The 13,575-nt window shown below is 36.8% G+C and overlaps 1 protein-coding gene across 5 annotated transcripts in view; it reads left to right on the forward strand.

The window, feature by feature from the left end:
* Nucleotides 1–13,575, forward strand: part of LOC105471513 (coiled-coil domain containing 73) — a 265,590-nt gene that overhangs the window by 249,363 nt on the left and 2,652 nt on the right. For all 5 annotated transcript variants that reach the window (XM_071074899.1, XM_071074901.1, XM_071074900.1 and 2 more), the window contains 3 exons: nt 3,211–3,397; nt 4,382–5,905; nt 8,108–8,241. In XM_071074899.1, coding sequence (XP_070931000.1) covers nt 3,211–3,397; nt 4,382–5,905; nt 8,108–8,241 — 1,845 coding nt within the window. The remainder of the gene's footprint in view (nt 1–3,210; nt 3,398–4,381; nt 5,906–8,107; nt 8,242–13,575) is intronic.

Below are 13,575 nucleotides of genomic sequence, written 5' to 3' on the forward strand. Positions count from 1 at the left end.
TTGGTTGTCATCTGTCTGCCAATGATTTTCAAATCTACATTTATAGTATTTATAGGCCAATTTTCCCATACATCTAAATGGGCATTAGAATCCTAAAAGAAAATTCAGCAAACACCATTCTGGATATTGGCCTTGGGAAATAATTTATGATGAAGTTCTCAAAAGCAGTTGCAACAAAACAAAAATTGACAAGTCGAGCATAATTAAAGAGCTTCTGCACAGTAAAAAAAAACTATCAACAGAGTAAATAGACAACCCATGCAAACTATGTATCTGACGAAGGTCTAATATCCAGAATCTATAAGGAACTTAAACAACTGAACAAGCAAGAAACAAATAACCTGTTTAAAAAGTGGGCAAAAGACATGAACAGACACTTCTCAAAAGAAGACATACAAGCTGCCAACAAACATGAAAAAATGCTCAACATCACTAATCATCAGAGAAATGCAAATCAACACCACAAAGAGATAACATCTCACACCAGTTGGAATGACTATTAAAAAAAGAAGAGGCTGGGCGCGATGGCTCATGCCTGTGATCCCAGCACATTGAGAGGCCAAGACGAGTGGATCATCTGAGGTCAGGAGTTCAAGACCAAGCTGGCCAACGTAGTGAAACCCTATCTCTACTAAAAGTAAAAAATCAGCTGGGCGCAGCAGCACGTTCCTGTAGTCCCAACTACTCGGGAGGCTGAGGCAGGAGAATCGCTTGAACCCAGGAGGCAGAGGTTGCAGTGAGCTGAGATCGCACCATTGCACTCCAGCCTGGGCGACAAAGTGAGACTTCATCTCAAAAAAAAATAATAAATAAAAATAAGGTCAAAAACAATGGATGTCAACGAGGCTGCAGAGAAAAGGGAAAGCTTATACACTGTTGGTGGGAATGTAAATTAGTTCAGCAATTGTGGAAAGATTGCTCAAAGAACCTCAAACAGAACTACCATTTGACCCAGCAAAACTACTACTGGGTATGTAGCCAAAAGAAAATAAATCACTCAACCAAAAAGACACATGTACTTTTATGTTCAATGCAGCACTGTTCACAATAGCAAAGACATGGAATCAACCCAGGTGCCCATCAACAGTGGATTGGATAAAGAAAATGTGGTACATATACACCATGGAATACTACACAGCCATAAAAAAGAATGCAATCATGTCCTTTGCAGCAACATGGATGAAGCTGGAGGCCATTATCTTAAGCAAATTAATGGAGGAACAGAAAACCAAATACCAATTTTCATATAAGTTGGAACTAAACATTGGGTACTCATGAACATAAAGAGAGCAACAATATATCCTGGGAACTACTAGAAGAGGTAGGGAGGGAAGGAGACAATGGTTGAAAAACTATTGCGTACTATGCCCACTACCTGAGTGATGGGATCAGTCATACCCCAAACCTCAGCATCATGCAATATAGCCATGTAACCAACCTGCACATGTATATTCTTAATCTAAAAGTTGGAATTATTTAAAAGGCAAAAGTAATAAATAAATACAGGTTCATTGGATATCACCACCTTAATATATTACGAACTCTTCAAACTCAGCAGGTTCAAACTGAACTCATGATATTTTCCTCCAAATCTACTACTACGCCTGTTTTCTCGCTCAAGGAATGACATCCACCAGTCATCTACTTACCTAATCTGAACTACGGGAGTCGATCTTGACTCACCTTCTCCCTTAGCCTTCACATGCAATCATTGACCAAGTCCTATTAACTTTAGTTCCATAAATCACCAATGGGTTCACAGCTCTTCGTCTTTACTGATGTCACCTGGACTGCTGCAGCACGCTCCTGATGCACCACTCTGCCCCATGTGTTCTCTCCCTTTAGTGTTTTTCAGACTTCTAGGTTCAACCTATCAGTGGTTCATGGAAATTAGTTTGGTGGTTTGTGACCAGAATTCTTTTTAAAATGAAATAGCATAGGAAACATTAGTGTGTATAACAGTAGTACTGTTTGATTTGCCTATTGAGTTATAAAACATATTTCTCATTACTGGTTTCCATCAATGACGTTTCGAAAACATTGGTCCATTTTTTTGTACTACAGCCAAAATGGTCTTTCCAGTCAGATCATGTTATTCACTCCTTGTTTAATACCCTTCAGTGACTTCTCAGTGTCTTCCTGGTAGAGTTGAAACTCCTTAACACGCTGTGTTAGGCCCTTAATGACCTAGGCCCAGCTTACCTCAAGCATCATTTCTCTTCATTCTTCTTCCTGCATGTAAGCTCTAGCCAAATGAAATTATAGTTCCATAAATATATTCTTAATCTTGCTAGCTCTTAAGCATTGCTATATACCATTTATTCTTTCTGGAGTGCCTCCTTATCCCCATCTGTGACTCCATATCATACTTCAGGTATGTTTAGCTAACACCTTCTCCAAGAAACCTTCCTTGACTCCCCAAAACAGGGACAGGACTATTCCTGTATGTGCCCATGGTAACCTGTATTTATCCCTATCAGAGCACTTACCACGTCCTATTAAAGTTGCCTGTTACTTATTTTCTTATTTTCATACCAGACTGTAAGTTTTTTGAGGACAAAGACTGTAGTTTGTTCATCATTGTATCCCAAAGCCTAGTACAGTGCTTCACATATAACATGTGCTTAATATATAGGGGAAGAAAAAGCATGTTGGACTGATTCGCTGTTTTAAGGATACATAAAAATACTGCTTCACCTGGCATGGTGGTGAGTACCTGTAATCCCAATTACTTAGGAGGCTGAGGCAGGAGGATAGTGTGAGGCCAGAATTTTGAGGCTTGTCGTGCACTATGATCGCACCTGCGAATAGCCACTGCACTCTAGCCTGGGCAACATAGCAAGAGCTTATCTCTTTAAAAAATAGACTACTTCTCAAAACAATTTACCTGCCATGTCTATCTTGTTTTTAATAATAGGGTGGTTCTTCTATTACATGTAACATGTGGTATTATATAATAATGTGGTATGCATGTTTGAAAATGTATAAATGTCTCCATTTTGCTTAAATATGATAGACTATATAAAAGGAATGTAAAGTGATGTCATTATAGAGTATGGTATATTAAACTTACTAAAAAATCATTTGACTTTCAAATAGAAATTGCTGAATGGTTGAACTGAAACACAGATTCCACATTTATCACATCTGCTCAAATGTTTTATACTTGTAAACAATGTTTTTAAAAGAATCTCTTCCATTTTACACTAGAATGCTCCAGAAGTAAATAATGAAAACAGTGAAACGTCAACTGAAAAATCAGAAAACACCGTTATACAGAAATGTAATACTGAGCAAGAAATAAGGGAAGAAAATATGGAGAATTTTTGTTCAGATACTGAATACAGAGAAAAAGAAAAGAAAGAAGGCTCATTTATAGAGGAAATCATTATAGAAGGTAACCTTAAAATTATATTGGTATTTTCTAATTTGTATGTTGATATTTACAGTAAGTATTTTTGAGAAAATTACATTTCTGTCTCCCCTCTTCATGACTTATTCCTAGTCTTTTTGCATTCTGGTTTCTGCCTTCACTGTTTTGCTGAGAATGTTCTTGGAGTCACCAGTGACCTTCTGATGACTAGACCTAGGGCATTTTTCTGAATTCAGATAACCTTTCTGTAACCATTGGAATAATTTATTAATTCTTCCATCTTGAAAAAGTATTGTTTAAAGATGATACTGATTGGAGGTGTTCAAACCTAGGCTGAACAACCACTTGGTGGAGATGTTGTAGAGAGAATGATTGGACTTTTAAAAAAATCTTTCAAAAACCTGAAATTTATATTCTAGATTAACTATATTAAAAAGTTGAAATCTTTGTTAGAATATAGATGAATAAAATTTATGTCTTAAGTAGATAATTCTATATACTTGTCCAAAAACTATTCAAGAATTTAAAAATATTCACTGGGTAATGAATAAAAGTGATGACTGTCAGTCTTGAAGAAGCCAGCTAGCAATTTCTAGATACAGCTGGACCTAGGTAGTAATGGAAATCAGAGCGTAACCTGTTATGATAAGTTAATTTTTATCAGCTATGTATTTATGTGGGATTGTACTGTATGTCCTAAATGAAGCAAATAGACGAGAAAAATAAACCATTTTGTAATACCTCAACTCACTTTCCCTTTAAAAAACCAAAAATACTTTGCTATTATGAAATTAAGGTTTAATATGGTTTAGCATGCTAAAGATATACTTGTTATAACAAAGGGAACCCAGTATTTAGGTAATGTTGATGTCATTAAGTTTGTATAATTATTGACCCATAAAATATTTAAGGTTAAATTTGTTTTTATAAAAATAGGTGATAAATATGTTTTATGAAATCAGGCTTTAGTGTATAATATAAAATTTTACTGTGTTCTCATCATGACAGATTTACAGCTTTTTGAAAAAAGCTTCAAGAATGAAATTGATACTGTTGTTTCTCAGGATGAAAATCAAAGTGAAATGTCCTTAAGCAAAACCCTCTCCTTAGATAAAGAAGTAATTAGTCAAGTACAAACCTCAAATGTTACGGACAATAAAAAATCAGTTACTACAGAAGTAAAAGACAAGATATGCTTGGAAAAAGACAATGGATGTACAGAATTTAAATCACCAAATAATCCTTTTGTTGTGTTAGATACAACGACAGAAACAGAAAAAATACACCTAGAAAGAACCGGAGGATTAGATGTTCACCATACAGATGTACATCCGGAGGTTGAAAATAACAAAACACCATTTAACAGTAATTTAAATGAGACAGCACACAATACATATAATAATAATAATAATAAAGATGTTTCTGAAAATGAGCCATTCAAACAATTCAGATCGCGTCCAGGGACTCGAGAACATGCTCTAGAGAAGGAAATTACAAATAGTGACCAAACCAAAGCAGATTTGGATTTATCTCTAGATATAAAAAAAAATCTTGTTCCATGTCAGAAATATAGTTTACAGAATTCAAGTAATGTTATGTTAGATGATAAACAATGTAACATAAAACAAATACAACTGTTAACTAAAAAAAGTGAGTGCAGCATATTACTTTGTAAACAAACTTCAGATTTTCTGCAAGTCTGTAATGATACTTCAGAGAAACCTGAACTAACTGTTACCTGTGATACAGTAATCGACCACCACGTTTCATCTGCTGCTTTTAGTGATAATTCAAAAGTACTTCTTAAGAACTCAGATAAAAATGTTAATAGTATGCCTATGTTGGTGAAACCCAACTCAAGCCCTGGGGGAAAAACTATGTGGAAAAATATGAGTGATATGCAAAACAGTCAATTTAATAACTGTTTGGGATACTTAGAAAACAATAATGTGAACATTTCCCATCTTCATCTTAACAATGAGAATAGTCATTCTTTACAAGCCAAAGATGTGAAAACTGCTGTTCACATGAAAACTTGCACAGAAATACAGTTTTCCAATAAAAATAATCAGATTGATGAGAATCAGGTAACTGAAGCCACAAAAAATGACCTCTTCCTTGTTGTGAGCATTAATGAAAGACAGCATACATTGTTAAATAATACAGAGAAAACAGAGTCATTAAATGACATTGTTTCAGGAAAAATGTTCAGTAAAGGACAGCTGGAGGAATCACATTCATTTCACATAGAGCCATCTGGAGATTTAGTAAACAGAAGCGGAAGGTCAACCTTTGATCTTTCAACTTCAGATAAAAAAACTGAGAAAACTCCAGTATACATGAATTTTTCAGACCCCGGTCCTTGGTCAAAAGTAAATCACATTGAAAGTCAAACAGCGAGCAGTTCAACCCCTAGTATTTCTTTGTTGCTGAAGGAGAGACCACTAGATCCATCAGAAAACAAAAAGATCATTCCAATGGCTCTTTGTAAAAATATTGGTGTGGATGATGTTGGAAAGCATATTGGACCAGGTAAGAAAAAAGTAATGTTTTAATTCTTAAAATATTTTTCTACTTATTCTTGATGAATGTGTACAGTCACATTTTGTAAATTTTGTTTTAAAAGTTTGTCTTAATTAAGGAATAGCAAAAACAACAGATGTGGGTCATTATTTTAAATTAGGAACAACTACCTAATATTCTTTTGTTTTTTAACTTTTAGAGCAAATGCAGTGAAGTAGTTAAGGCTTCTGCCAAGTGTGCATATTTATTGCTCTTCTTTCTATATGCTCATCATTCATCCTTAAAAACTTTCTTCCCTCAGAACATTTTAGTTTCTCTCCTGTGTTGTCTGTCTTTGCCCAATTTTCTCTCCCTTTCCTTAATTTTTCTATTTTTATCTGTCCCTTCACCCACACCAGAAATCCACCTCTTCCTTCTGTTTTATAAGTAATAATGAGGCATAACATTAATATATTTCCTACGACCAGTATTTGTCAGTTGAAAACACTTTAAATTGAATTCCTTAACATATATTAATGCATTCAGATGTTAAAGAGAATAGAGGGATTGTTCTGTTCTTAAAAACTGCCATATGAAATGACATACTGTCCAAGTTTTATTTTAAAATACTTCAGAAAAAAATAGGGGGAGAGGTAAATGGATGAAATACGTGACTTAATATTGATGGAATACATTGAAATACATGGCTGTCTACATTTTTGTTTTGTTTTTTGTTTTATTGATTGATTGATTTTTGAGATAGAGTCTTGCTCTGTCACCCAGCCTGGAGTTCAGTGGTGTGATCACAGCTCACTGCAACTTTAACCTCCCAGGCTGAAGGAATCCTCCCGCCTCAGCCTCCTGAGCAGCTAGGAGTACAGACACGTCACTGCACCCAGCTAATTTTTAAAATTTTTTGTAGAGACAGTTCTCACTTTGTTGCCGAGGCTAGTGTTGAACTTCCAGGCTCAAGTGATCCTCCTGCCTCAGCCTCCCAAATTGCTGGGAGCCACCACACCCGGCCTGGAAATTTTTCACGAAAGAATTTAAAAACAAAAACATACTACATTATCATGAATTGGTGCTGTATAAATGTAAACTGAAAATAAAAAGCAGTAGTTTAAGAAGTATGATCATGAGGAAAATGGTTTTTTATTGTTTTTATTTTCAGGACAGCATGTTTTCTTTTAATAGCAATCTCATAGTCAAAAGTTGCTGAGGTTGTTAAAGGCATTCTTAGATTTTAAGGGAACTTTGTGGGTTTAACATTGTGCACTTAGACACCTTAAAAAGATGCAGATTCCAAGGAAAGCTTTTTTTTGTATGGCCCTCAGATTTAACAGGCTTCTTTTAAAAAGGAAATTGAGAAAAATGTAAAGAGAATATTTGGTGATTAAAAACAAAAATATATCTTGTTTACTAATACCAATGGGAAATAATGTAGGCAAAAATCAAATAACCAAAACACTGTATAACCTCATTTCCCAAACTGCAATTTTTCAATGCCACAAAATATATTACTTAAAATTCCGTTAACTTTTGGTTAGGTACTGCTTTAGGTGCTGGTCTAAAAATCTGCCATTTTTTCTTAAGTCCTTTCTTGTAAATTAAATTTCAGTGATATATAAGATATAAAGGGCGATACCTAAAATTCTGTAGAAATTCAGCTTGTAAAATACTCTTAAATATGCCATCAGTATCTTTTAACCTTTGTAATTTACATATTTCTCTAACTAATTTCTATCAATTTATTAAAACCCAGTGTGACCCCTTCTAAATAACCCTTTGTTGGACTTCTCACTATGGCCAATTTCTTTAAATAGTTTATAAATCTGGCATGTAGTTGGTTCTGACTTTTTCCATTAATCTCAGTTGGTAAAATGTTCACTATATAAATGCTTACATGTGTGGGAAATACAGTAACCAGGGGAATAATGATAACATTTTATGAGTTATTTTGTTTTAGAAGGTATTTATACCATTTCTTTCACTGCTTTTAATGTAGAATTCTAGTAATTAGGTTTTAGAAAGTAGCAATAATAAAATCTTGCTTGTTTTCAGAAATGAAATGCCTAATATAAGAGCAAAGTCTAGGAAAACTGCAAAATAGTCAACATTAAAATAGAAATTTGTTGCTTTTTAAATACAAAAGCATAGGAGAAACAAGTTCAGTCACTAAAATGAGTACCTAGAGAAAAATTCAGTTGCTGCCATTTCCTCTTTGTCAATCAGATACTACCAGCATTAACAGAGTTGCTGACACTTTGAATAACTGGAGTATCCATCCAGATCCCACGGGAGAACCCAGTGAAGAGAAGAATGCAATTGCAAAGACTTTTTATGATTCTTCTTTTCCCACAGAACATGTAAGTCAATTAAAAATATTGCCGAGCAGACCTTAGTGAGCTAATTCTACAGATATGTGTAGAACTGTATGCATCTGGATGCTTTAAGACCTAACTGATCTCCAAAATAATATCAAGAGGGCAACATGGCACCATTTTTCACAATTAAGGTTGATAGAAAACAGCAGGAAAAAGTCACAGTGTATAAATCAAATAGATACAATCCAGCCTGTTTTGGGAAGGAGAGTGTGAGGCATCAGATATGTACTTCTATTTTTTACTCATCTAAATTTGGAAATAGTGGTATTTGAGCATTTAAAATTTTATGTTAATAAAAGATGTCTAAAAGCTAATCAAGTCCAATTGTTTTTAATAATGCTTAAGTTAATTTACATTATTTTCGGAAACTGAGATGGAAAGAATTTAAAACTATTTCAATTAGAACACGTGTGAAAGGATCAAGTATCCACGTGATACTGTATGGATATATGTATTAAAGTATTTGTAGAAATTATATGGCTTCCAGGAGTCTATTTGTCATAAGGAAATCAACTAACTATAGCAGGAAGGTTATCTGGTTAAATGTATAAGTTTTATATCATAGTGTGTAGAACTTTAGCAAGAAAAAGGTTGTAGTGTTCAAACTATTAAACAACTTTCTCTTTAGCACATACAAAACGATTATTATAGTACTAACACATCCTTAACAAATAACAGCTTTTAACAATGTATTTTATTTTCCTTTATAAATAGGAGAAACCTCAAGTGAGATAGTATAACTCTTCTGGGAGAGTTGAGACAAAAATCAGAAACTATCCTTGATATGGTTTGGCTTTGTCCCCACCCTAATCTCACCTTGAATTGTCAATCCCACAATTCCCATGTGTCATGGGAGGGACCCAGTGAGAGGTAACTGAATCATGGGGGCAAGTCTTTCCTGTGCTGTTCCCAGATAGTGAATAAATCCCACAAGAGCTGATGGTTTTAAAAATGGGAGTTTCCCTGCACAAGCTCTCTTCTCTCTTGCTGCCGCCATGTAACAATTGCCTTTTGCCTTCCACCATGATTATGAGGCCTCCCCAGCCATGTGGAACTGTAAATCCATTAAACCTATTTTTCTTCCCAGTCTCGAGTATGTCTTTATCAACAGGGTGAAAACAAACTAATACAGTAAATTGGTACCAGGAGTGGAGTGTTGCTGAAAAGATACCCGAAAATGTGGAAGCAACTCTGGAACTGGGTAACAGGCCGAGGTTGGAACAGTTTGGAGGGCTCATAAGAAGACAGGGAAAGTTTGGAACTCCCTAGAGACTTGTTGAATGGCTTTGACCAAAATGGACAATGAAATGAAATCCAGTCTGAGGTGATCTCAGATAGAAATGAGGAATTTGTTGGAAACTGGAGCAAAGGTTACTGATCATGTTTTGCTAAAGAAATTGGTAGCATTTTGCCCCTGTTCTAGAGATTTGTGGAACTTTGAACTTGAGAGAGACGATTCAAGGTATCTGGCAGAAGAAATTTCTAAGCAGCAAAGAATTCAAGAGGTGACTTGGGTGCTATTAAAGGCATTCAATTTTATAGGGGAAACAGCATACAAGTTTGGAAAATTTGTAGCCTGAACAATATGATAGAAAAGAAAATCCCATTTTCTGAGGAGAAATTCAAGCTGGCTGTGAAATTTGCGTAAGTAACAAGGAGCTGAATGTTAATCTCCAAGACAATGGGCAAAATGTCTCCAGGGCAAGTCAGAGGTCTTCATGGCAGCCCCTCCCATCACAAGGCCAGAGGCCTATGAGGAAAAACTGGTTTTGTGGGCTGCGCTCAGGGTCCCTCTGCTGTGTGCAGCCTAGGGACTTGGTGCCCTACATCCCAGCCACTCCACCCATGACTAAAAGGAGCCAAGGCATAGCTCAGGCCATTGCTTCAGAGGGTACAAGCCCCAAGCCTTGGCAGCTTCCATGTGTTGAACCTGCGAGTGCACAAGTCAAGAATTGAGGTTTGGGAATCTCTTCCTAGATTTCAAAGGATGTATGAAAACGCCTGGATGTCCAGGCGGAAGTTTGCTGCAGGGGCGGGGCTCTCGTGGAGAACCTCTGCTAGGGCAATGTGGAAGACAAATGTGGAGTCAGAGTCCCTATAAAGAGTCCCTGCTGGAGTGCTGGCTAGTGGAGCTGTGAGAAGAGGGCCACCATTCTCCAGATCCCGGAATGGTAGATCTGCCAACAACTTGCACTGTGCACCTGGAAAAGCCAGACACTCAATGTCAGCCTGTGAAAGCAGCCGGAAGGGAGGCTGTACCCTGCAAAGCCACAGGGGCGTGGAGATGCCCAAGACCATGAGAACCCACCTCTTGCATTAGCGTGACCTGGCTGCCATGCTGGATTTTGGACTTTCATAGGGCCTGTAGATCCTTTGTTTTGGTCACCCTATTTGGAACGGCTGTGTTTACCCAATGCCTGTACCCCCACTTTGTATCTAGGAAGTAACTGACTTGCTTGTGATTTTACTGGCTCATACGTGGAAGGGGCTTGCCTTGTCTCAGATGAGACTTTGAACTTTTGAGTTAATGCTGAAATAAGACTTTGGGAGAGTGTTGGGAAGGCATTATTGGTTTTAAAATGTAAAGACATGAGATTTGGGAGGGGACATGGGCAGAATGATATGGTTTGGCTATGTCCCCACCCAAATCTCATCTTGAATTACAATTGGTCTCACAATTCCTACATGTTGTGGGAGGAACCTGGTGGGAGGTAATTGAATCATGGGGGCCGGTCTTTCCTGTGCTGTTCTCGTGATAGTGAATAAGTCTCATGAGATCTGATGGCTTTAAAAGTGGGAGTTTCCCTGCACAAGCTCTCTTTTGCTGCCGCCATGTAAGAATTGCCTTTTGCCTTCCACCATGATTATGAGGCTTCCCCAGTTATGTGGAACTATAAGTCCGGTAAACCTATTTTTTTTTCCAGTCTCCGGTATGTCTTTATTGGCAGCGTGAGAATGAACTAATACACCCTTATCACATTTTCCTGAACTTATAAGCAACAGTATAGTTTCCACTTGGTATGTATAAGTGTGTATCATTAAAATGTGTTGACTAAACGGCAGTAACTCTGGCATTGGAAAATCTAAGTTTTAACCTTGCCCAATTGGGTAAGTCATAGAATCAAAACAAACATGAAGCTTGAGGGCATCAAAACTAAACATCCGTTTCTAATTAGGGTGAATCCTTAACCCTTAAAAGATAGCTGTTCTACTTTCAAACAGCGGAAATTTCACATCTCACTTGAAAGCCCATTTTTATAATTAATCTAATAGGGGATGGTGACATAAATGTGAAATAACTTTCCAGGGTCATTAAGTCACAACATGTGGTGGACCTAGGCTAGGTATCGTGGCTCTTAGTCAAATGCTATATTATACTTTAACTTTCACATAGAAAAAATGTTTCTTCTCAAAGATTGGTGCATATAAAACAAACTCAATTCACTGGCTGAATAGACATTTTCTAAGTGCTTATTACTATGTGCAAGTACTATGGTAAGCTTCCTTGTCCCAGCTTAAAGCTTGATTGCAAATTATCATGTAATGTGGGGCAAATCCAAAAGTAGATCTCCTTACAAATTTAATAGACCACAGCCACACCCATTCCTTTGCATACTGTAAAGACTATTTTGGCACAGCACTGAGAATTGAGCAGTTTTAAGAGGCCATTTGGCCCTCAAAGCTGAAAATATTTACTCTGGCCCTGTTTGGAAAGTTTACCAACCTCTGTTATAAATGAATTTTATGAAGACTTATAGCCAAAAAAGTTTTTTACTTTTCAACATATTTTGTATACAGTCCACATCAATTCTGTTAAATTCAGGGAAAGTATTAAGTACCAATCCACTTTCTCTCTATGGGTGCAAAATAACTTGAAAAGATGGTATGTTTTTCATTGTTTTTGGCATTAGGTTGTTAGCCTACTGCAATCTTGATTATATCCAGGAATGAGGATGGAAGACCGGAGTAAGCAAAGCAAGCCACTTACTTTTTTTTTATATATCCAATTAATTAGATTCATTTAAGTTAAATTTTAAAATATAATGCCAGGCAGAAATAAAAGGACTAGTACCAAGCTAGGGGAAATTTTTAGGCCAAAAATTAGATCTTGTAAGTCAGGCTGAAAGAGAAACAGGTGATAAATTTCTAAAAAGGATAGAAGGGGAAAGAACAAAGATACAAGGCAATATATCTGACAACAGCTAGAATTAAAATTACTGCAGTAGGCTGCAGAACCCTCAGGTAAGTTAAACAGGACAAGTTTTGTTAAGTGCAAACATTAGCTAATCTACACTGTATCTTGTTTCTCTAAAGTCAATCCCTGCTCCTACCCATCTCAGCAAGTGGGTAGTTAAGGGGAAGGACACTAAAGCAATTATGTGTAAATGTGTTCTTCCTTTCCATCATCAAGATAAAAAAGTCAAAGAATCAGGATTTTGGGAAACTATTAATTTGTAATTGGATGCCAAATACACCAAAATGGACCTAGCATTTTGATGGCAAAATAGAAACATTAAATCATACAGATCATCAGTCATTATACTTCAGAATTAGTAGCAACCTAGATTTAGATTTCACCTAGTTTTCCCTGTCTGTTTTTCATGTTGCATGAATTAGAATCCTTTCTGGCCCCATGGGCTAAATGAAGTATGGTGAACACACTTACATAGCAGACACTATCAGAAATATTTATGTACATTTTTATCCAATTATTCTTTCTGGTAATAGCATCTGGGAACTAAAAGAAGCTAATGAATAAACTGAAGCCCAGAAAAATTAAATGACTTGTCTAGGTTCTCTTAGCAGTCCTGTGCAGACACTTTTGGAAGACAAAGCCAATTAGACAAATATGAACAAAGAATCACCCCAAAAATCAGAGGTAAAACTCTGAGGGGACTAGTGGTTGACTACAGAATTTTCAGGGAGGGAACCAAAAAGAGCAATCCAAAAAGAATACTCCTTAGGGAGCCGTGAACTTATCATTCAAACATTTAAGTTCATTTTAAAAATAAACTTATTAGCCGGGCGCGGTGGCTCAAGCCTGTAATCCCAGCACTTTGGGAGGCTGAGACGGGCAGATCACAAGGTCAGGAGATCGAGACCATCCTGGCTAACACGGTGAAACCCCGTCTCTACTAAAAAATACAAAAAGCTAGCCGGGCGAGGTGGCGGGCGCCTGTAGTCCCAGCTACTCGGGAGGCTGAGGCAGGAGAATGGCGTGAACCCAGGAGGCGGAGCTTGCAGTGAGCTGAGATCCGGCCACTGCACTCCAGCCCGGGTGACAGAGCGAGACTCCGTCTCAAAAAAAAATAAAAT

Source organism: Macaca nemestrina, chromosome 12, assembly GCF_043159975.1.
Source record: "Macaca nemestrina isolate mMacNem1 chromosome 12, mMacNem.hap1, whole genome shotgun sequence".
Classification (NCBI taxonomy): Eukaryota; Metazoa; Chordata; class Mammalia; order Primates; family Cercopithecidae; genus Macaca; species Macaca nemestrina.